Source organism: Rhinopithecus roxellana, chromosome 9, assembly GCF_007565055.1.
Source record: "Rhinopithecus roxellana isolate Shanxi Qingling chromosome 9, ASM756505v1, whole genome shotgun sequence".
In the NCBI taxonomy this organism is placed as follows: Eukaryota; Metazoa; Chordata; class Mammalia; order Primates; family Cercopithecidae; genus Rhinopithecus; species Rhinopithecus roxellana.
The window spans coordinates 87,462,312-87,484,057 of NC_044557.1; the positions used below are offsets into that span (position 1 = coordinate 87,462,312).

Below are 21,746 nucleotides of genomic sequence, written 5' to 3' on the forward strand. Positions count from 1 at the left end.
TCCACTGGAGTGTGAATGTGTCTGCCCAACTTTTCCCTGAGACCCCTCCCATGGATATCCATCTTCAAAACAAATTCTTATCTTATTGCATTATCTACCTGTGACTTTGGGAGCTATGAGTCCTTCATAGCAGTATCCCTCAAGTAATTCATTATCTAACACACATATCCATAGAAGGGAATCCTTATGACAGTAATGTGATTAATAAAAGCAATAGTAATAATGAATGCCTCCTGAGCACTTACTGTGTGCCAGAGGGTTTACATGCATTTCCTCATTTACCCTCACAGCATATGAGATGCATTCCTCTATATTTTATATAAGATGCACTGTTGCACATTTTACAGTTGGGAAAACTGAGACACAGAGAGACTGAGCCACTTGCCTGAGTGTGTGGCGGAATCAGTATTTGCATTCAGACCACCACTCAGCAAAGCCCACATTTGTCATTGTTTTGCCACATGGAGTGGCCAGTCTTGGGGCTTGGACTGTACAATATGTATTTCTAGGTAACTGATTCAACAGAGTGAAGAAATGTAGTCATATTTGTCTTAAAAATCAGGCAAACTTACTCTGACCCTCAAAAGTTAGTCTCTTTTTCTGTGATAAGAAGAGAAAAATAGGCTGTGTTGCAATGTAGATTCTGAACTCTTCCCCTTGGACTGGCCACCCCCAGACAGGCAGCCCAAGAGAAGGGACATAGCACTTTTGCTGTCATTGCATCTACTTGGTGGCTGGAAGAGTTAAAAGAAAATTGCACTTCCCTTGCTGCCACCAGGCCCATCCAGACCACTACTGTCTTTTCTCTGGAGTGTTATAGCATCTCTATAACCAGCACGTCAACCTCCAGCACTGCCCTCTTCCCTCCCCTTCATCAAGTGCTGTCTTTCTAAAACCTGGATTCCTTGGCTCCTATCATCTAGTCCTTGCTTCCTACTCTGCAGGAGAGGTTCTGACTCTTCTGTCCTAGCTTACTCATGAGTCTATTGGAATGCTTACTAGCCCCCAAAGCTATAGTGCTCCCCTTAGCTGATGCTATTACCTCTGTGTGGTGTGCCCGTTCTCACCTTATTCTGGCAGTGAACTCCTTTTCATTCCCCAAAGCCCAACTCAACAGTCACCTCCAGGAAATTGCTTGAAGCCCCACAGGGTGCTTAGTTGCTCTTTTCACATTTTATTCTATTCTGATAACTCCAATCTGAAGGCATTATAATTATTTGCTTCCCTGTCTACCTCCCCAGCAAGCATATGAGCTGTGTGAAAGCAGGATTTGTTTATACTTGGGCTTTATTCTATGTGTCTTGAGAGTAGAGGACAGTACCTGGCACTTAGAAGGAATGTGACAAATGTTTGTTGAATGAATGGGTGGATTTTTGAATGAATTAGTGAAAATAAGAAGCATTAATCAAAGGATGAAAACATGAATAGTTGGATGGGAGGCTGGATGGAGGGATGTACAAAAAGATGGATGGGAGAAGGAAGAAAGGAAAGGAGGGAGAAAGCAAGGGTGGAAGGCAGGCAGGCAGACAGACAAATTAACAAACAAATCTGTCTGCCTCGTCAGTAACTCAGAATGAATTTAAAGCTTTTTCGTCATTCTATAGACTGAAGAATAGCAATTATTTTCTACTTAAGAATAATTCTGGCTGGGCACAGTGGCTCATGCCTGTAATCCTAGAGCTTTGGGAAGCCAAGGCAGGTGAATTGCTTAAGCCCAGGAGTTCAAGACCAGCCTGGGCAACATAGTGAAACCCGGTCTCTACAAAAAATACACACGAAAAAATTAGCCAACTATGGTGGTGCGTGCCCTATCTCTACAAAAAATACGCATGAAAAGATTAGCCAAAGCTGAGGTAGGCAGATCACTTAAACCCAGGAGGAAGAGGTTGCAGTGAGCTGAGATCACTCTACTGCACTCTAGCCTGGGTGACAGAGCAAGACCCTTTCTTAATAATAATATTGATAATAATAATAATAACTGATTCTTGCTGGGAAGATTCAAGTGTGTGTGTTTGTGTGTGTGTGTGTGTACTCACACTTGCAAATGCAGGACTTTGAACAGATTTGTCTATGGCATATGTGGAAGATCCTTTCAAAGTGTCTGTTTGGTGACTGGGACCTCGATTATGGGCCCTCCTGTGTCAGTCCACAGCCAGAAGAGTCTTGAAGCCTCCCCTCCCTCTTTGGAGTCTTCCTGGAAAAGAAATCACAGTGCCACCTGGGCATCCTTCAGTCTGCAGAGCAAATACAGTTTGTGCAGTTCTGAATGCACAGAGAACCTGCTTTATCTACCGTCTCCTCTAATTATAACCAGCCCCGAAAAACTGCTCCAGCCATGTTCAGGCTGAAGAGTGAGTTATGAGGAGATGGAGCCTCAGATTTGCCAATTTAAATGCAGTCGGGTAATAGGGACAGCTTTTGTATTCTGGAAAAAATGCAGTCCCCAAAAACCTCACCTCCAGGCTTTCCCATAAATGACTCTGGCTATTTTTAGGGCATATCTGGGCTGGGTCTGTGAGCACAAGGATGGGAATACACGTAGGAGATTGGAGGCATAGGTCTTAGATGGCCCTGCTGCTCACCAGCCAGACAGCCTTGGGTCAATCTTTTGACATCTCCGAGCCTTAGTTTCCTCACCTATGTAGCAGTGGATACTACAGAGTGTCTTCAAGAGTCCCCCTCAGCTCTAATAACCAAATGTTCTACAAATTCTAGCCAATAAAAGTGTTAGGCAACTTTTCTAGAAGTTTAGCTACTTAATGCTTAAAACATATGTTAGGCATGTGCAGGTCTCAAATTTGGCCACAGACATCCTGGATTTCTTTCTCTTCCCACTTGGGTCCCCCATCCAGATAGTCACCAAGTCCTGCCCATGGCAGCTTCTAAACAGCCCTCTAATTCAGCTGCTTCTTCCATCCCTGCCTCCTCACTTGCCCTCATCTCACCAGGCCTACTCCTGGTTGGTCTTCTTACCCGTCCATCCCCTGCTGCCAGAATAACCTTGGAAAATAGAAACCAGATGGTATTTCTCCCTCACGTTAAAGCCCTCTGTGGCTCCTCTTTGCCTGAAGGAAGAAACCCAATCTCCCCGAAGGGGCCGACAGAGCCCAGCCTGACCTGCCCCAGTCCACCCCATTCCCAGCCAGTGTACCCTCGCCATGGGTCCTGATATCCCACAGTAGCCCAGATGCCTGTTCATGATTGCAACCTGAGCAGCCCACGCATCATCTAACACATGGGAGGCCCATTACAGTGGGTCATGAATTCCTTAATTCTCTTCTCTCCTTCCACAAATGACCCTCAAATTCTCAAACAGGAACAGCAAAAGCAGCAGGCATTTTAAGGATGGAGAAACAGATCAAATCATCCCTTTCCTCAAAGAGCTCTCCATCTACTGGAGGAGGCAGCCCCATAAACATAAGCTCTCTGTATCTTGCCCAGACCCATGGAAATTCCTAGAGGAACTAAGCCAGCTGAGTGGAGGGGTGGGGGGTGGGGTAGGGGGGGCGCGGTGTGAGGGCAGCAGCAAAGTTCCATCCAGGTCGACCTTTGCTGGATGAGGTGAGGAGCCCACAGTAGGTGCCTGACACAGCAGGTGCAGCCAGTGACCTGGGCCGTTGCTAAGGTCTCCTGACACCATGTGGTCCAGTGGCTTTCCTGGCTTCAGCGAGGTGCTCCCTCTATTTTTTGCATGAAACAATTGCTTTTTTTATCTCACAGTGCCTTGCATCACAGCCTGCTTTCCTCGGGAACATTTTTTATTCTCCTTCCCAGCCCTTATTTATTTGGGGCAATTTATCTTTTTTTTTCTTGGTGCCCTTTGCTGCCACCTAGTTAATTCCTTGTTGTTCAAGTTTTGTTGTATTCAACTCTTTGTTTTTGTTCACTGAAACCAATAAAAGTGGAACCAGAAAGTAGAGCATAGGCTTGCTTTTTGAAAACAAGTCTATTTCATATATTCTCTCCAATATGACTGCTGAGGGGAAAAGCAGATGAGGGTGTCAGTTTTTAGCGGTGTTTGATGGTGCTGTGAAGTAGAGGACCGGCCCACTTTGCAGTTCCTGGCTCTGACTTTGCCCCTCCCACTGCTGGGGCTCCTCAGGCCCCAGGACACTTCCAGACACAGGGGCTCCAATACAGGGGCAGCCCAGTGGGTTGTGAAAGGCCCCTCGTTGTATGGGGCCCAGTCAGTTCCAACAGCTGCTCCTCACTGGGCCTGCTTGGGAGCCCAGAGCTGTGGGGACTCTTCATGCTTCTGTCTCTAGGTAATACTGAGACTGCAGCCTCTGGGGCATTGAGGCCCTGTTCAGGTGGGCTGGGGGCTGTGCCAACAGCAGTGCAGTGGGGAGATAAAGGAGAGGGGGTGCTCTCAGCTTGCATTCGGCGAATGTTTCCCAATGCCCAATTTAGGATCTCTGGGACTTCCCAGGACTCCCTCCTTGGTGGGCGTGGTGGCTGTTCCCAGTCATGCACCCTGGAGGCCTGGTCCTTATAACCAGAGTGAGAGAGATGGGGCTCTGGGGTGGTGGCAGAGCTATTGCCAGGGGATCAAGCTTCACTTGGGTCAGCAGGTTCCCACTGTGGTCCCCAGTTGGGGACAGTGGGATTGACTAAGGAACTCCTGGGTGCTGGTTTCCCCCCAGGTATTTAATCCCATCATCACACTTAGGTCTTATGACACCCCTGCAATAAATTATTCTCTCCATTTTTCCAATTACAGAAACAGGCTCAACAAAACCAGATAACTTCCTCAGTCTCCTAGCTGGAACTCTGTGTGGGAGCAGAGTGCCTTGGGCACTAAACATAGCATTAAACATTGCTAATGCCCAATGTGCATTGTACCTTTACCTGGGATTAACCTCATGGCTTTGAGTAGGAACTGTGGCTGTTCTGTTACCTCCTGTCTCCTGGCATACTGAACAAAGGGATTCTTCACTGCATAAAATTGCACATTCAAGTTAACTGTTATGCAAGAAATGCAGTTTGACTGGGACTCCTTCCAGCCATGGCACAAATTGGGGGAAATATGACAATAGTTTTTGGTGCTAAAAACACAAAAGATGATCAAATTGTACCCAAAATTCTCCCAGTTTACAGATGAGGAGACTGATACTCAGAAAGAAAGTGACTCAGCCAGGATCACAGGATGTTGGTATCAGGGAGACCCACCCACCTCTCCATGCCGCATGTTTGTCTAGAGCTTGTGAAGGTTTAGAGGAGTGATCATGCTCTCATTTAGGGCGAGGGACCCATTAGAGCATCCAGCATTTAGTGAGCAACTATTGTGTTTCAGGCATGTTCCTACACATTTTCTCATTTAAAACTCAAAGTGATTTTCCAAGACTTGAATGTCTAATAGTAGAGTCAGAATGTATTGCCACTGGCAGACAGGCAGACACTGTGCAGGGCCATTTTCCTGTCCAGGCCTGGTGACTGGTTTTTCCTTTTCCTTCCTTTCCCTTCCCCTTCCTCCTTCCCCTCCCCTCTCCTCCCTTTCCCTTCCCTCCCCTTTTCCTTTTCCTATTCCTCTTCCTTTTTCCTTTTTCCTTTCCTTCCCTTTCCTTTCCTTTCCAACAGAGTCTCTCTCTGTTACCCAGGCTGGAGTGCTGTGGTGTGATCTCAGCTCACTGCAACCTCTGCATCCTGAGTCCAAGCAATTCTCCTGCCTCAGCCTCCTAAGTAGCTGAGATTACAGGAACCCACCACCACCCCTGGCTAATTTTTGTATTTTTAGTAAAGACAGGGTTTCACCATGTTGACCAGGCTGGTCTTGACCTCATGACCTCAAGTGATCTGCCCACCTTGGCCTCCCAAAGTGCTGGGATTACAGGTATGAGCCACTTGCTTGGCCAAGTGGTTATTCTTAATGTCCCATTTGGTGGATGAAGACATGAGGTGCAGAGAGGTTGAGTAAATTGCCTGAGAGCTGGCAGGGAGAAAAAGTGTGGGAACAGGGATTTGCATGTAAATTGTTATCATAGCCCTTACTTGTCTACTACACTGTGTTATTATTATCCCAATTTTACAAAACTGTAGAGGAAATAAGCCCAGAGAGGTTGATGCTTGTGCTCAAGGCCACACAGCTCATTAGTAGGACTTCACTCAGGATATCTGGTCCACGTGCTGAGTGTTCTCTCCTTCACACAGTCTCTCCCAGGGACCAAGCCTGTGTTACAGCTCAGAGTGAGACCTGTGTTCAGTTTGACAAATCTGCACTGTGGGCTGGCCCTGCAGGTCCCGAGGATGGGGGATCGGGTGGCAAACTCAGCAAGCCAGGTCCTGTCCTCAAGCAGCTGGTGGGTGAGGAAAGCTGGCCTCACTCAGCCTGTGCCCAGTGGCAGCCTCTCAGCTGGATCAACCCATGCACCACAGGGGACCTTGGTTGTGGGACTGTGGGTGCCTGCTCCCTCCCACAAACCAACCGTCTCCAGAGATGCTGAATCACTCACACTAGTGTGTGTAAACAAGCATGGTTTGGAGGGGTGCTTTTTCCATCTATAATGAAGCTTCTGAATACTGTTCCCATCTTAAGGACCATTAAATAGCCAGTGTGTGAAATGCTATTGAAAAATGACATAATGGCAGCTCTTAGTCATTTTCCGAGAACTTGACAACCTCAGGATGGCAAGGGGCGGGGAACGGTCCAATCCAAAAAGTGCAGGGCTTCAATCCCAGAGCAACCTTGCCCTGCTCAGAAACCCCTTCCCAGACCATCGCAGGCCAGAGCAGACCTCTACCTGGTAGCTTCCTCCCCGAGCACCTTCCCTGTCACCCCAGCCCTGTTCCTCTCCAGTGCTGCCCCTGCTCACTGACTCTTTGTGCCTGGAATTGTACTGCACACTTGCACTGTGCATTTCCTTATTTCCTGGGGTCCCCACCAGTTCCAGTTCTCCTAGAGCCAGGATTTTGTGTTGGCGCCTGCTGCAACCCTGGAGCTCACAGGGCTTGGCATATTGCAAGCTCTCAAAATGATCTATTGAATAAATACATGACATCTATGGACAAAATTTAGCGTTAGAGAATGCTGCAATTGTGATGAGAAAACAGTAAATATGAAAAGTGCTTTGTTGGTGATTTACTGTATGTCAGGTACTTTATGAAGAACTTTGTATCATTTAAGTCTCATAGCAATGAGGTACATTCTAAAATAATCCCCTTTTTACAGATGGAAAAAACCAGTGCTCAGAGATGTCAGGCAACCTGCCTAAGGTCACCCAGCAAAGACGTGGTGATTCGGATCACAACTCAGACCTGTCCAATTCTAATACTCAAACTTTGCATTAGGACTACCTGCTGCCCTCCCTGGCATTTCTTATACAATGCTTGGCGTGGACCTGGCTCTCAAAAGCATATACTGAATGAATAAATAATCTCTTTGGGCAGAATTTAGTGGTAAAAGAGGCCAAGAGGCTTCAATCATTATGTTAGTCCTAGAAGTTCATTTCCTGTTTTTTTTTCTTTTTTCTTTTTTTTTTTTCAGTAGTGCCTTAGAATATTGGAAACAGTGAGGAACTCTTCCTAAAGTCTCATAGGTTAGGTGCCAATACCGAGAAGTATATTATCCCTGGGAGTGCACAGATGGGTTCAGCCTGGTGCCTGCCTTCAGCCAGCTTCCCTGTAACCTGCTGAGAGCTTTCGCCAGTGTCTGAGAGAGACAGTTTCAGGCGGGTGTTGAGTCACAATGTTAGCCTCCAGAACAAGTGTTGTCCTCAGGCCCCTCTGAGAACCTGGTCTGCAGAAAGCATCCCACTGTGGGGGAATGTGGATGAGCATGTGCTGGTGGTTGTGGGAAATAACTCGTAAAAAGAAACCCACTGTATGAATTTCTCACCATATGCTGAGTACGCATATTTAGGGTCTTACACAATTGTCACAGAGCCCTACCCAGTAGGCATCGTTGCTGTCCTTCCACGGTGAAGTACGCGAGACTCCTGTGGGTCATGTGACTTGCCCAGTGTCACATACACATGGCCGCTCAGGATCAAACCCCCGTCCTTACCCTTGACCCTCACCCAAGTCCAAAGCCCCTGATTTTTCTGTTACTTTACATTGACAATGCATATAAGGTCCTCTCTTAGAGGAAACTTAAACAGAACTAAGGAAAAACAAAACAAAATCCTTTCAAGTAATGCAGTCTCATGAAGGCAGTTTAATTCCTCTCTGATGTTTCTCTCTTTAAAAATCATGAAACTTAGAAGCTGCCAAACTTTACCCAAGTAAAGTCCAAATGCAAGGCAAAAATACGGCTGCAGAAAGGAAAGCCCTCTGTGGCCGTTTGCCCGCAGAGCCAGCCTGCGTGAGCGAAGAGCACACACTGGGCTTCGTGAACACCAGGGCCCTGCGGCACTCACACAACCAGGACACCCTCCATTTGTCTCACACGTAACCACATGCACACACATTTTCTTGAGAAAGCCAGCGTCTGTGTTCTTCTGCACCTTTTTCCTGGAATTGAAGCCGAAGCTGTACATCTCATTACTCCGGTGCTTATGTTTTCTCCCTGAGTATGTATTTGAACAATTCCCTCCCAATCTGTTCTCCTGGGGCGGGATGGGCAGGCTGCCTTTGCAGAGAGCAGATGTGATTTTTCTTTGTCTTTTATACTCTTCCGTCTCCAAACTCATTCCCAGCTCTTCTCTTTGAACAGGTTTTGACCTGATGGATTTGTTCAGTGTGAAGGAAATCTTGGGGAAGAGAGAGAATGGCGTGCAGAGTTCTTATGTACGGATGGGATCCTTCCCTGTGGTGCAAAGTACTGAGTGAGTGGTCACTTCTCTTTCCAGACCTGCCCAGGGTGTCATGGGAAAGGGCAAGAAAGGGGCCAGCAGCCTCAGTTTCATACTTGGCACTGAGCCAGGCTTTAACCTACTCAGTGCCTGGTAAGTTTGCCCTGTGATGAAGCAGCTGAACCACTGGACCAGGGAATTCAACCTGTTTTTTAGCCAATCTATTATCATTGACTTCATTGGTTCTCTGCTCCTTCTACACCCATCTCTCCATACACATTTGGCATTAGCCATTCATTCATACATGTGTTTTTCTGTCCATTCATGAAATAACAAACGGGTATGGTTTAGTAGTGCATAGCACCTACCAAGGACCTGACACTGCATTCATGGCAGGTGTGGCTTTGCCAGAATCATGGGGTAGCTTTGGCCAGTTGAGACTGAGTATCAGTGTTGACTGGGTACTTGGCTTTACACATTTCTGAATGCCCTTGTGCCTCAATTTGCTCATGTTTTCAATCCAAAGTGAATGTTCCTGCCTTGCAACATTATTGAGAGGACATCATGTAAAAATTTGTCCAGTTCCTGACACTTATTGGGCCTCCAGTCAGGAGCTAAAGATGATACCAAAATGAACACTCTATTCTTCTCATTACGGGCAGACAAATCTTTTGAAAACAAAAATGATACTGTTACCCAATCCAGACCCCAAGAGCGTTCTTGGATCTCGTGCAAGAGAGAATGCAGGGTGACTCCGCAGTGCAAAGTGAAAGCAAGTTTATTAAGAAAGTAAAAAAATAAAAGAATGACAGAGCAGCCCCGAGGGCTGCTGGTTGCCCATTTTTATGGTTATTTTTTGATGATGTGCTAAACAAGGGGTGGATTATTCATGCTTCACCTTTTTAGACCATATAGGGTAACTTCCTGACATCGCCATGACATTTATAAACTGTCATGGCACTGATGGGAGTGTAGCAGTGAGGACAACCAGAGGTCACTCTCGTGGCCATTTTGGTTTTGGTGGGTTTTGGCCGGCTCCTTTACTGCAACCTGTTTTATTAGCAAGGTCTTTATGACCTGTATTTTGTGCTGACCTCCTGTCTCATCCTGTGACTTAGAATGCCTTAGCCATCTGGAAATGCAGCCCAGTGGGTTTCAGCCTCATTTGACCCAGCTCCTGTTTAAGACGGAGTTGCTCTGCTTCACACGTCTCTGACAGTATCATGTCATGAGACCTCTCTTCCATCTTTAAACTATTACTATTTAACTGCTTCCAGTGTTCTTAGTAAACTAAAAGGCCAGGAAGAGGAAGGCCCCTATGTGACCCGGCCCCATCCCGCCTTTGTGGTCTCCTGGCTCATCCTCCAGTCTTCCCTGTGTGTCTCCTGTCTGTGTTCTAGGGCCTCCCAGGCACCCTCCTCCCACTGGGAGGCCTTAGTTCATGTTCTTCCTCTACCTGGGACACCTGCCCTGCTCATCCTGCAAAGCATGCTCACCCATTATGCTCTCTAGATGCCTTCCTTGAATCCCCAAAGTCAGGCCTTCCCCTTACCTACCCTTCTCCCAATTTGTACTTCTGTACAAAATGTGTTAAAGTTGAAGTTACCTGATCCATTGTACAATAGTCTTATCTCCCCTGCTCAGTGAGAAGTCCTAGCAAGGAACTGAGTCTTGGTTTCTGCTCCAGTCTCGGCACCCAACTAAGCCCTGCCCAGAGTAGGGAATGAGGAAATATTTGCTGAATGAATGAGTCAACAGCCCGTAAGGAGTGAAAATGTTCTTTCAGATGCTAGTCTGGCAAAGACTGGCTTTGAATGCCAGCTCATAGAGTATGGGTTTCTGCATTGTGTGATCCTTTTTATTTTTTTAATTCAATGAGCATTCTCTGAGTGCCAACCACACACAGGCACTGTTTCAGACTCTGAAGTCGTTTCATCCATGGCTCACAGTGTCTACATTCCAAGAGCGATTTTACAGAAGAAGAAATGAGACAAGTCACTTCCTCTCTGAGTCTCGTTTTCATGAAACAAAGACAATAATCGCTGTCAGCCAACTCTTGAGAGTCATCTTCCCAGACGATGAGGTTCTCCCTCCACACACAGCCAGGTGCTGGGGGATGTTATTATGAATCACCTGGCCCCGTGCTCATGTGGGGGGTGCACAGGGATGAGCAGAGTCTACAGCCTGTTTTCTTCTTCACTTCCCCTCACTTCTTTGCCTAATATGTCCAATTCACTACCCATTCTACTTGTAAGCAGGAAAAAATCATGTGGAACTTAAAAAAATGCAAAAGAGAATGAACAAAATAAAGAAAGCAAAAGTTACACAAATCTAGTGGAAGGTTCTAACCAAGGACCACTCTGTTTGTTAACCTTCTAAGGAGGCACTTGGATCAAAGAGCAAAGCAGCCGAATTCAGGCAATGCTCTGTGGAACGCAGCATGGGACCCCGATTCTGGCTCATGGATTTGGGCTCCTTCCTGTTCTCTGAGAGTTGCTCTGAGGAGGAATTTCTACATTTGTTTTAATGGCAAAGCACCCAAAATAAAATCAAATTGGCAAAGTTCTTTCTTTTCAAGAAAGGATATTACACTTTTAATTTCTAAAGCTTTGAAATTTAAACACACATACATACAATTTTAGTTTGCAAGTTAATTTTGTTCATAAAGAAAAGAGATGTCACTTTCAATATTTATATTTTTTTCTAACCTGTTTAACATTTAAAGGGCACCTTATCTAATTTACTTCTCACGACAATAACGGAAACGAGCAAGGCAGGTATTATACTTTTCACTTAGCTGGTACAACATTTGAGACTCAAAATGGGACAGTGATTTGTTCAACACCTCACAGGTCAGAGGAAGCAGAGGCTGGCCTCAAACTCAGGTCCTCTAATTACACACCCTTTTCCCTTCCACTGTCATCTCATACCTGCTGTATTATTTGTGGAAAAGATTGGATTCAGCTATTTCCTTTCTTTAGATGTTTTCTGTTAATGATCTTTTTTCTCCCTGATTAAAATGACTGATACACACACACACACACACACACACACACACACACATACATATATATACACACATACATATATATACACACACATGCACATATATCCACATATGTGTGTGTGTGTAACCTAAGCAAAAGTTATTATAATCAGGGGAATATAAAGTCATTAACAGATAAATCTGTACTCTTTCCTATGGTATACTTGTCTGTGTGTATTTCAAAGGCATAAGAAGAAAGTGTGTTCAGGGGGAAAAAAATAGCATAATTGGATTTATTAAGAAAATAAGGAGAAAATGGCCAGGTGCTGTAGCTCATGCCTGTAATCCCCGTAGTTTGGGAGGCCAAGGCAGGCAGATTACTTCAGGTCCAGGGTTCGAGACCAGCCTGGCCAATGTGGTGAAACCATGCCTCTGTTAAAAATACAAAAAATTAGCTGAAACCCTGTCCACTAAAAATACAAAAAATTAGCCAGTTGTGGTGGCAGACACCTGTAATCCCAGCTACCTGGGAGGCTGAGGCAGGAGAATTGGTTGAGCCCGGGAGGCGGCAGTTGCAGTGAGCCAAGATTGTGCCATCCATTGCACTCCAGCCTGGAAGACAAAGTGAGACTCTGTCTCAAAAAAAAAAAAAGTAAAGAAAGAAGGAGAAAATGAAAAACAAAGCAACATATTGATCTGTGGCTACAAAGTCTGTGTCTGTGGACGCAGGTGGGGAGGTCCCATCTTCCTCCTGCATGGGCAGTGACTGAGGGCGTCTCTGAATACTGAGGGAAGCCCAGGTGCTGTGAGTGATGGGCCCTGTTCCTATTACCTGGATATGATCCTGGGTGACATCCCAACTCAGAGAATGACTTTGAACAACTGGGCCATCATCTCCCAGCCTGGAGCTGTAAACAGAATCAGAATCTTGCTTGTAGGTCCTACAGCCAAACAAAGTCCCTGCGGATCTGCAAGTCTGAGAACCAGGAACTCAGACGCCTCCCCACTTCCCTTCCTGTCTGTCTGGCCAGGCAGGGTCCATCTCCTCCAGCAGGGAAGTCAATGTCATGTACATTCCTGAGGCAGCCCCCAGCTCCCAGGGCAGGATTGGGCTCCCCCACAGCAGGCTTTGCAGTTAAGAGTGCAGTCAGCTGGTGATTAAGAGAAGAGCGCAGGAGAGCAGATCCCAGGTAGCCAGGTGGCATGGAGTTAACCCCTCAGAGCCTGGGTGCCCTCAGCTATAGCACGAGGATCAAAATACCGACTTTTTTTTTTTTTTTTTCAGACGGAGTCTTGCTCTGTCGCCCAGGCTGGAGTGCAGTGGCGTGATCTTGGCTCACTACAAGCTCTGCCTCCCGGGTTCACACCTGTAATACCTTCTTTATACATTCTTGTGAGGAAGAAATTAGGCAATATGTGAAAAGAGTAGTGGTGAGCTTGTGTTAAGCTCTCAACAGATGTGTATTTTTATTAAATCTTAGAATCTTATGTCAAATGAGATCCTATGTGTAAGTGCTTTATTGAATCCAAGAAACACTATGAAAAAGTAAGCTAAACTTTATTTTGATAGGATGTAAGTCTAGGATAGATCAGTGGTTCTCAACTAAGAGAAATTTCACCCCCACCACCTAGGGGGCCTTGGGCAGTATCTGGAGACAATTTTGTTGTCACAACTCGGTGAGGGGTTGCTACTGCCATCAAGTAGGTGGGGGCCAGGGAGGCTGCTCAGACTCCTGCGAGGCATGGGGCAGCTTCCCCATCTGTGTTGTCTAGGATGCGTCCTCCAGGAAGATCAACCAGGCCCTGTACTAGCTCTGGTGAAAGAGAGGTTTCTCCATGGAAATGGCTGTTGACAGTTTTCAAAGTTCTGCATTCCTTCAACTTTTATGAAGTGCCTGCCATGCTTCAGGGACCCGAGTGGGTGCTAAGGGACACGGATTTGTCAGTGTTTCCTCACCAGGGACCTCAAGGAAAATGTGGGGAGCCTGGAGAGCTGGAAGACAGGTGGCTGTGAGTCGAGCAGATGGGGAGAGATGAGGAAGGAGGGGGTGATGTCAACGACGTTTTCCAGAACTCTGTTGTGAAGGGAAGGAGAAGAAGAAAGAGGAAGTGGGAGATTCCTCAGGTCCCGGCTGGGGATGTGCAGTCAGGGGAGGCTGTGTGTTGGTGGGGGTGGCGGGGTTCTGTACTGATATGCGAGAGGCAGGAGGAAGCCCAGGTGCCCTGTTCATGATACAGAGGAAGATGGAAGAGCAGTGCTCCGAGGACAGAGGGACTGAGGGATGGCATCTTGGTTCTTGGTCGGGGGATTGATCCTCCACAGAAGGGAATGAACAATTTTCATTTCTGAATTTGGAAGAGGATAAGCAGCCCCAGAACTTGGCGGGCGTGGAGCAACAGGGAGCTGAGGCCTCCCCAAGGTGAGGGGCTGGCTCCACAGGCCAGGCAGGAACCTGGGCCTTGTGGGATAGAAGAGGATGTGCTACATCCCAGTCTATTCTGGCTGCTATGACAAAGCACATAAATGAAGCTGGGTGGCTTATACACAGCATTTACTACTCACAGTTCTGCAGGCTGGGAAGTCTAAGATCAGGGTCCTCATAGACACCATCCTTCCCTGCACTCTCACATGGTGGGAGGGGTAAACAAGCTCTCTGGGGTCTCTCTTATAAGGGCACAAATTGCATTCATGAGCCTTCTGCCCTCATGACCTAATCACCCCCCACCAAATCCCCATCTTCTGTTACCATCACCTTGGTGTGAAGATTTCAACATAATAAATTTAGGAAGACAGAAACATTCAGACCATGGCATCCTGGCATCTGAGACAGAGCACCCAGCAGGATAAGGTATATCCATTTGTCCTGGCCGAGGAGGGATGCAGCAGGGAGCAGCGAAGCTGGGAGTTTCTCCATATTTGATCCCAGGAGCATGACCATGTAACGTTTACTCTGGATGTCATCAGTCATGGTGGTAGTGGAGAGATGGAAGCAGACGCACCATAGGGATGGATTTGAAGATGCTGAGGCTGGAGCCTCAGGGGCCATGACGATGGTCTAGGTCACATTGAGGCCCTGACCTAAGGAGAAAGCAGTCAAGGCAGGCCAAGAAGGTGGATGGTGGAAATATTTAGGAAGTCAAATTGGCAGGGCTTGATCACTGGTGGGTTGTGTGGGCTCACTTTGCTGGTCCCTGCTCTCATTGCCAAGCCTGCTGTGTTTGTCTCCATTTTTCTCCAGGGAGGTGTTCCCCCAAGGTTTACCTGATGAATACGCCTTTGTCACAACCTTCCGGTTCAGGAGAACCTCTCGGAAGGAAGACTGGTATATCTGGCAGGTCATCGACCAGTACGGCATCCCACAGGTAAGGACAGCACCGCCTTATCTCGGTGGTCCTGAGCTTTCTGTTTCCCTCTCACAGGGATTGGCATCACCTACGGTGTTTTCTCCAGGGCTCTTATCCCTGGGCCTAGAGAGATCGAGAACCTGGTGTATGGAGGCTCAGAGGACCTGCAGGGGGAATGTCATGAGACCCAAGAGGTCCAGCTTCTTGTCCTAATGATATAGTACCAGGCCTTCCAATGGGGGTAAAGGAGACTGAGTTGTACCAGGCCTTCCAATGGGGGTAAAGGAGACTGAGTTGTACCAGGCCTTCCAATGGGGGTAAAGGAGACTGAGTTGTACCAGGCCTTCCAATGGGGGTGAAGGAGACTGAGTTGTACCAGGCCTTCCAATGGGGGTAAAGGAGAATGAGTTCTTGTCCTCCGAGACTCTTGACCTAGCCAAGGAGATGGGCGCCAGCTCTGCTGTCCTGTGACACCTGCTGTATTGGCAGCATGAGTGACCCGGCTTCATGATGCAGTGGAGGGCACTGGCTCAGGGTCACATAGACCTGGGTTCAGGTCTTGCGTCTACTCCTTTATTGGTGTGGGTCCTGGGATGGGTTACTTTATCCTTCTGAGTCTTGGTTTTCATAGCTGTAAAATGGAAAACAGAGTACCTAGCATGAACGGTTGGTGGGAGAATCAGATGGAATAATGGCCTATAAAGCATCTAGAACAGCCTGAGACATGATACAATCTCATCATGAGAAGTTCCCTTCAGTGTTCTTCTGAATGAAGCTCTGGGTCCTGTCTTTACTCACCTCCTGTTTCAACTTTCAGTTCCCACAAAGGTAGGACAGCTCTCCATCAGCACACGGTCTGGTGAGGAAAGACAAATCTGAAATTCAAAGCCATCAACACCATCTGTTGGTCTGAGATAAAAGCAACACTACTGTTTGTTCTCCACCAAATCCAAATTCCCTTGTTCTCAAGTTCATAGACGAACTGTTTCTTTCTCCTCTCCTAGAAAAATGAACTGGGTGAAGATATTACTCACTTTCAGCTGGGAGATACTGACTAAACTTTCACTAGGGGCTAAAATAAAATAAAAGCATCCTCAAGCAATTGGATTCCAGCAATCACACTCATGGCCTGCCATCAGAGAGGGCAAGATACTCTTAAACAGTGAGCTCGCCTTCCCAGGTTGAGGCTGGGCCCTGACTTCAGATGCATTTGCTTATCAGTGTGTACATGCTCTTAGTAGGAGCTGGGGATTGTTTGGAGGACTTTACAAATACTAATTCATTTAGTCTTCATAATAATTCTATGAATATTTTCTACTGTTAGCATCACAGATATGAGGAAACTGAGCCAAATATGAGGAAACAGAGAGACTAAGAAATTTGCTTACCTTTTGACAGGTAATAAAAGCAGAAGTTGAGATTTGAACCCAGTCATTCAGGTTCCCACATCTGTGCTTTCAACCACATGCTTAGCTGGCTTCTCTTCCAAGCCTGTCCTGATCAATTAGTCCTGTTGAATGATTTTCCATAACATCCCTGGTCATACTGAGATGCAGAAACATTTTCAAACTTAACTGCTGAGAGGCTTGATTTTGTAAGTGTGGGAGGCTGAATGGAGGAGTTGAGATTCTTCTCCAGAGGCCACTTTTCTGGAGAAGTCCATTGCATTCCCATCCAACGTCATCTCCAATTGCACAGGTCTTGCTTCTCCATTTTCTCAGGGTCTGGTGCAGTGGTACTGGGCCCCTGCCATGACATTCTTGTGGGTGAGCCTGCACCGCCCCCTCAGTCTGGGATCTCTTCCTTCATGGCATTTGCAGAGCTGTCTATGCCCTGTCTGCCATGTGTGCATCCTCTCCTCCTCCTGTCAAAATGAGTAATGGGGTGAAATACCGCAGAGCCATGCAGAGATGAAGTCTGTCTTGAGATGTGAGATTCCTGTGTGAAGAGGCACCCAGAAATTTACCCTTGTTAAGCCAGGCTTGGTTGGGTGCCCATCACCAGAAGTGCCAATGATGTGCACTTCCATGCCCTGGGGAAATACTGGCTAGACACAGGAAAACTGGATAAAGACCTGTAAAGAAGATGATCTGTGAGCAGAGTGGTGTTCAGTGCATGCCCATGCACTCTGTCAGTCACTGTAGATCTACAGATAGAGAAGTTCATCTATAGATACAGATGCTCATGCTTTCATTTGCCATTTACAACCACCCTTAAAAGCTGACATGTTCCCCATTTGTCATTTGGGTAAACTGAGGGGCATTCACTCATTCCAGATATGATAAAGGGACAGCAAGGAGGCCGGTAGAGTTGGAGCAGAGTTGTGTGTATGTGTGTGTGTGTGTGTGTGTTGGGGTTAGTTAGGTATGAGGTTCTAGAGGTGAAAGGAGACTGGATTTCAACAAGTCTTATAGGCCAGTATAGGGACTTTTTGTTTGAGAAGAGACTCTGTGGAGTTGCACAGGCCCAGAAATAGGAGGACAAATTAGGAGAACATGGTAGTGATCCAGGCAAATGTGAATGCCAGCAGTAATAGTGAGATTAGGAGAAACAGTCAGGTTATAGGTTAATTTTGAAAATAGAACCAGTAGGATTTGCTGATGGAGCTGACATATAAAGTGCCTTCCCCAGGGCCACCCAGCTAATATTGGTAGACACAAGATGTCTGACTACTGGGTGCCCTCCCTTGCTCTATACCATGCTAGAGACAGAAACACTGGGAAAGCCATGTCCCCCGGAAGCTCTGAAGGTTCAGGGACACAGTGCTTGAACATGTGAAATGGAAGACCATGTTTAATCATGGAAGTATTAGCTTTATGTGTATTAGAAGTATTAGATCATTAGACAAGGTTTCGTAGTTTTCTATTTTATGCCCTACTCATAGCATAAAATAGGTGATGCAATTAAAATAAATCCTAGTCTTCCTTGGTTGTACTGAACCCATGTGGAGCACAGAAAAAGAGACCAGAAGACCCAAGTTGTGTTGAATATGTAGCTGATGCCCCGTACTACGTGAGCACCTTCCTTCAACTACAGAGACTCTTATTCATTTGTTCATTTCTTCATGCATTCAGTACCTTTTTATTGAGTGCCACTGTGTACCATGTGTTCTAGCCACTGGGGTTACAGAGATGAAGAGAGAAAGTGCCTGTTTAAAAGGATGGGCAAGAAAGACAAAAAGGTGAACAAAAGACATGCATAAGATAATTTCATATACTGATGCTGTGCTATGAAGAAAGTCAATAAATGATTGGGCACAGTGGCTCATGCCTGTAATCCTAGCACTGTGGGAGGCCAAGGCAGGCAAATCACCTGAGGTCAGGAGTTCGAGACCAGCCTGGCCAACATGGTGAAACCCCATCTCTACTAAAAATACAAAAATTAGCTGGGCATGGTGGTGCACACCTGTAGTCCCAGCTACTTGGGAGGCTGAAGCAGGAGAATTGCTTGAACCTGGGAGGTTGAGTTTGCAGTGAGCTGAGATTGCCCCACTGCACTCCAACCTGGATAACAGAATGAGATTCCATCTCAAAAAAAGAAAAGAAAGGAAAAAAAAAAGAAAAAAGAAAAAAAGTCCATAACTCACATCTTGGGATGTGAGAACAGATGGTTACAATCCAAGAGTAGGTGTTTATCAGGGAATGTTTCACTGCTGTGATGGCTGTGAATTTACTTGCTTAATTCATTATTGCAAATATTTAGAACAGTGCCTGGCAAATAATAAATACTATACAAATGTTATATATATATCATCATTCTCATAATAGTCCTCATGACAATTCATTTAATTAAATTCTTTGGATCAATTTATACAATCCTCTTCACAAATAGGCACTACTATTGGTCCCATTTTACAAATGAGGAAGCTGTAGAAAGGTTAAATAACTTACCTAAAGTCACACAGCTAAAAAGTGATTCATTGGTTTAGATGTAGGTTGGCAAGAGACAGCCTCCACTGGGCCCACATTTTTGACGAGTGCTGTAGCAAAATGACTGGGGTTAAGGGAGCTGATACAGTTAAGGGATAAGGGTTAAGGAAACCAACAAGAAATGCAGGATCAGCCACAGGAGGAAGCTACCACCGGGCCTGGATGGGTAGGGGAACAGGAGGAGATGGTGAGTTCTAGAGTCACAAAGGAGGATATACTTCCAAAGAACTGGGGCACATGGAGAAACAAAGCCACTCAGGAGCCACAGGGAAGCCAGGAGGGGTGGGAGGAATACATGCCCCACCTCTCTCTTTTCCTGCTCATTGGTCTCCATTCCAATGGACTTCCCATGGGCCAAGCTCAAGTAGAAGCCAAAGGACCGAGGAGCCAAGATGAAGAAGTCCTAAAAGGTCAGATCCTGGGAGCAGGGAGCCACAGGGAAGGGGCAAAACATGAATATTAGAGCAGATGAAGACTAACCTTGCAGAGACGGAACAAGGAAATACTCATTCTTTCATTCACTCAATGGATACTCATGTTCTGTGCCTTCTATTCTGTTCATACTTTTGTGTATCTCTTGCCCACTGTTGTGTTCCTAACACCCGGCATGTTGCCTGCTGGGCGCACAGGATGTTTGATGAATATTCTGGAGGGATGACAAAATGAGTACATGGATGAGAACATACTCACTTATTCGTTATTAAAAAGCAATCAGACACAATCAGGCGTGGTGGCTGATGCCAGTTAATCCCAGCACTTTAGGAGGCCAAGGCAGGCAAATCATTTGAGGTCAGGAGTTTGAGACCAGCCTGGCCAAAATGGTGAAACCCTCTCTCTACTAAAATCACAAAAATTAGCTGAGCGTGGTGGTGCATACCTGTAATCTCAGCTACTCGGGAGGTTGAAACAGGAGAATTGCTTGAATCTGGGAGGCAGAGGTTGCAGTGAGCTGAGATCACACCACTGCACTCCAGCCTGGGCAACAGAGTAAGACTCCATCTTAAAAAAACAAAACAAAACAAAAACCAACATCAAAAAAAAAAAAAAAAACCCAATCAGAAGTGAAACAGTAAAACCTTCTCCAGAATTTGCCCATTGCAAAATGCCTGTGCATTTTGCAAAGGCTACCCCAATGACCCAGACAGATCAGACTCCTACCATCAAGAAACATTATTTTACAGGAGCTCCAGCTTTATCTTCAAATGAGAGGCAGTGTAGTTTAACAGATCAGGCCAGAAGATGTGTTTGGTTTAACCAGCCCAGGGTTTTAAGACACTGAAACTAGTTAGGATTTCTGGCTGGTCTTACAACTCAAGCCCCTCTGTGCACCAATTGTCTTGGAGTCTCACCAAAGCTCTCTTACCCACATAGCCCTTCCAGACAGTTGAGGCTGTGACCCCTGCATTAAAGTATGAGTGCAATTATTCCATTTAATACCAGGTTTAGAATAGCCTGCAAGGTAGACATCATTAACACCATTGTGTAAGGAGGAACCCGAGGCTCAGAGGTGTGAAGGAGTTGGTCCAAGGTCAGATGGCAGGTGACCAGCTGGTAAGTCACAGCCAGGATCTGATTCAGGATTGCCAGGTCTGACTCTGAACTCCCTTTTCCCATTCTCTTCTTTTCCCTTGGCCCCAAGAAGCTCAAGGAGTCTCTGGTCCTTTCCTCCGCAGGTCTCCATCCGGCTGGATGGTGAAAACAAGGCAGTCGAGTACAACGCTGTGGGTGCCATGAAAGATGCTGTCAGGGTGGTCTTCCGAGGTTCCCGGGTCAATGACCTCTTTGACCGGGACTGGCACAAGATCGCCCTGAGCATCCAGGCCCAGAACGTCTCCCTGTACATCGACTGTGCACTGGTGCAGACACTACCCATCGAGGAGCGGGAGAACATTGACATCCAGGGCAAGACTGTGATTGGCAAGCGCCTCTATGACAGTGTGCCCATCGATGTGAGTACCGGGGGCATTCCGCAGCTCAGGTTCCAGGCCACTGGGGAGAAGCCTTGGGAGCTAAGTGCCCACAGTGTTCTCCACACCTACATGAACTGTGTAACAAATCATCACCTTGGACCGTCTTAGAAGGAAAGACTGACTCAGAAAGCTGCCATATTGGAACCCAATTCACCATCGCCCATGTATTCACTCATTCAGTTACTCAGCCATTCCATCAATCATTCATCACATATACACTGAGCACCTACGATGTGCCAGGCACTGTGCTCAGCACTGGGGACACCAGTATCCACAAAAGAGAACAAGACTGACATGGCTCTGGCTGCATAAATAATTTTAGAGAAAGGTAGCTCCTAGGTCTGCAAAGATCACACACATACATACATATATGTGCATATGTATATGAATATATATATGCAGGGAGGTGGCTAGATATATAATGGTTTCTGAATAATTTAAATACAGATTTTTTCTTTCTTCCTTGATTGTAAAAAAAATTGGAAAATATGTGGAAAATAAACAACAATCATCCTCATTGCACCAACTAGGGATAACAACTGGTAATAACTGAACATTTATCCTTCCATCCTGAATCAATGTTCTTTCCTCCTTTTATTTTTTCTCTTCCCTCCTTACTTCATTTCTCTTCTGTTTTTTCATTCCTTTAATTTTTCTTTCTTCCCTCAAGAAATACCCACATCTGTAGTCACAGAGATGCATACACCAGAAGTATGTACGTAATACAATACACACAGACACCTTGCACAGTGATCTACATGTTCTGTCTTCAAGCTGAAGTCAACCTTAG

General features: G+C 46.2%; 1 protein-coding gene across 1 annotated transcript in view; it reads left to right on the forward strand.

The window, feature by feature from the left end:
- Window positions 1–21,746, forward strand: part of COL22A1 (collagen type XXII alpha 1 chain) — a 303,439-nt gene that overhangs the window by 40,469 nt on the left and 241,224 nt on the right. The window contains exons 4-6 of the mRNA XM_010364508.2: window positions 8,648–8,759; window positions 14,952–15,075; window positions 20,660–20,935. Coding sequence (XP_010362810.2) covers window positions 8,648–8,759; window positions 14,952–15,075; window positions 20,660–20,935 — 512 coding nt within the window. The remainder of the gene's footprint in view (window positions 1–8,647; window positions 8,760–14,951; window positions 15,076–20,659; window positions 20,936–21,746) is intronic.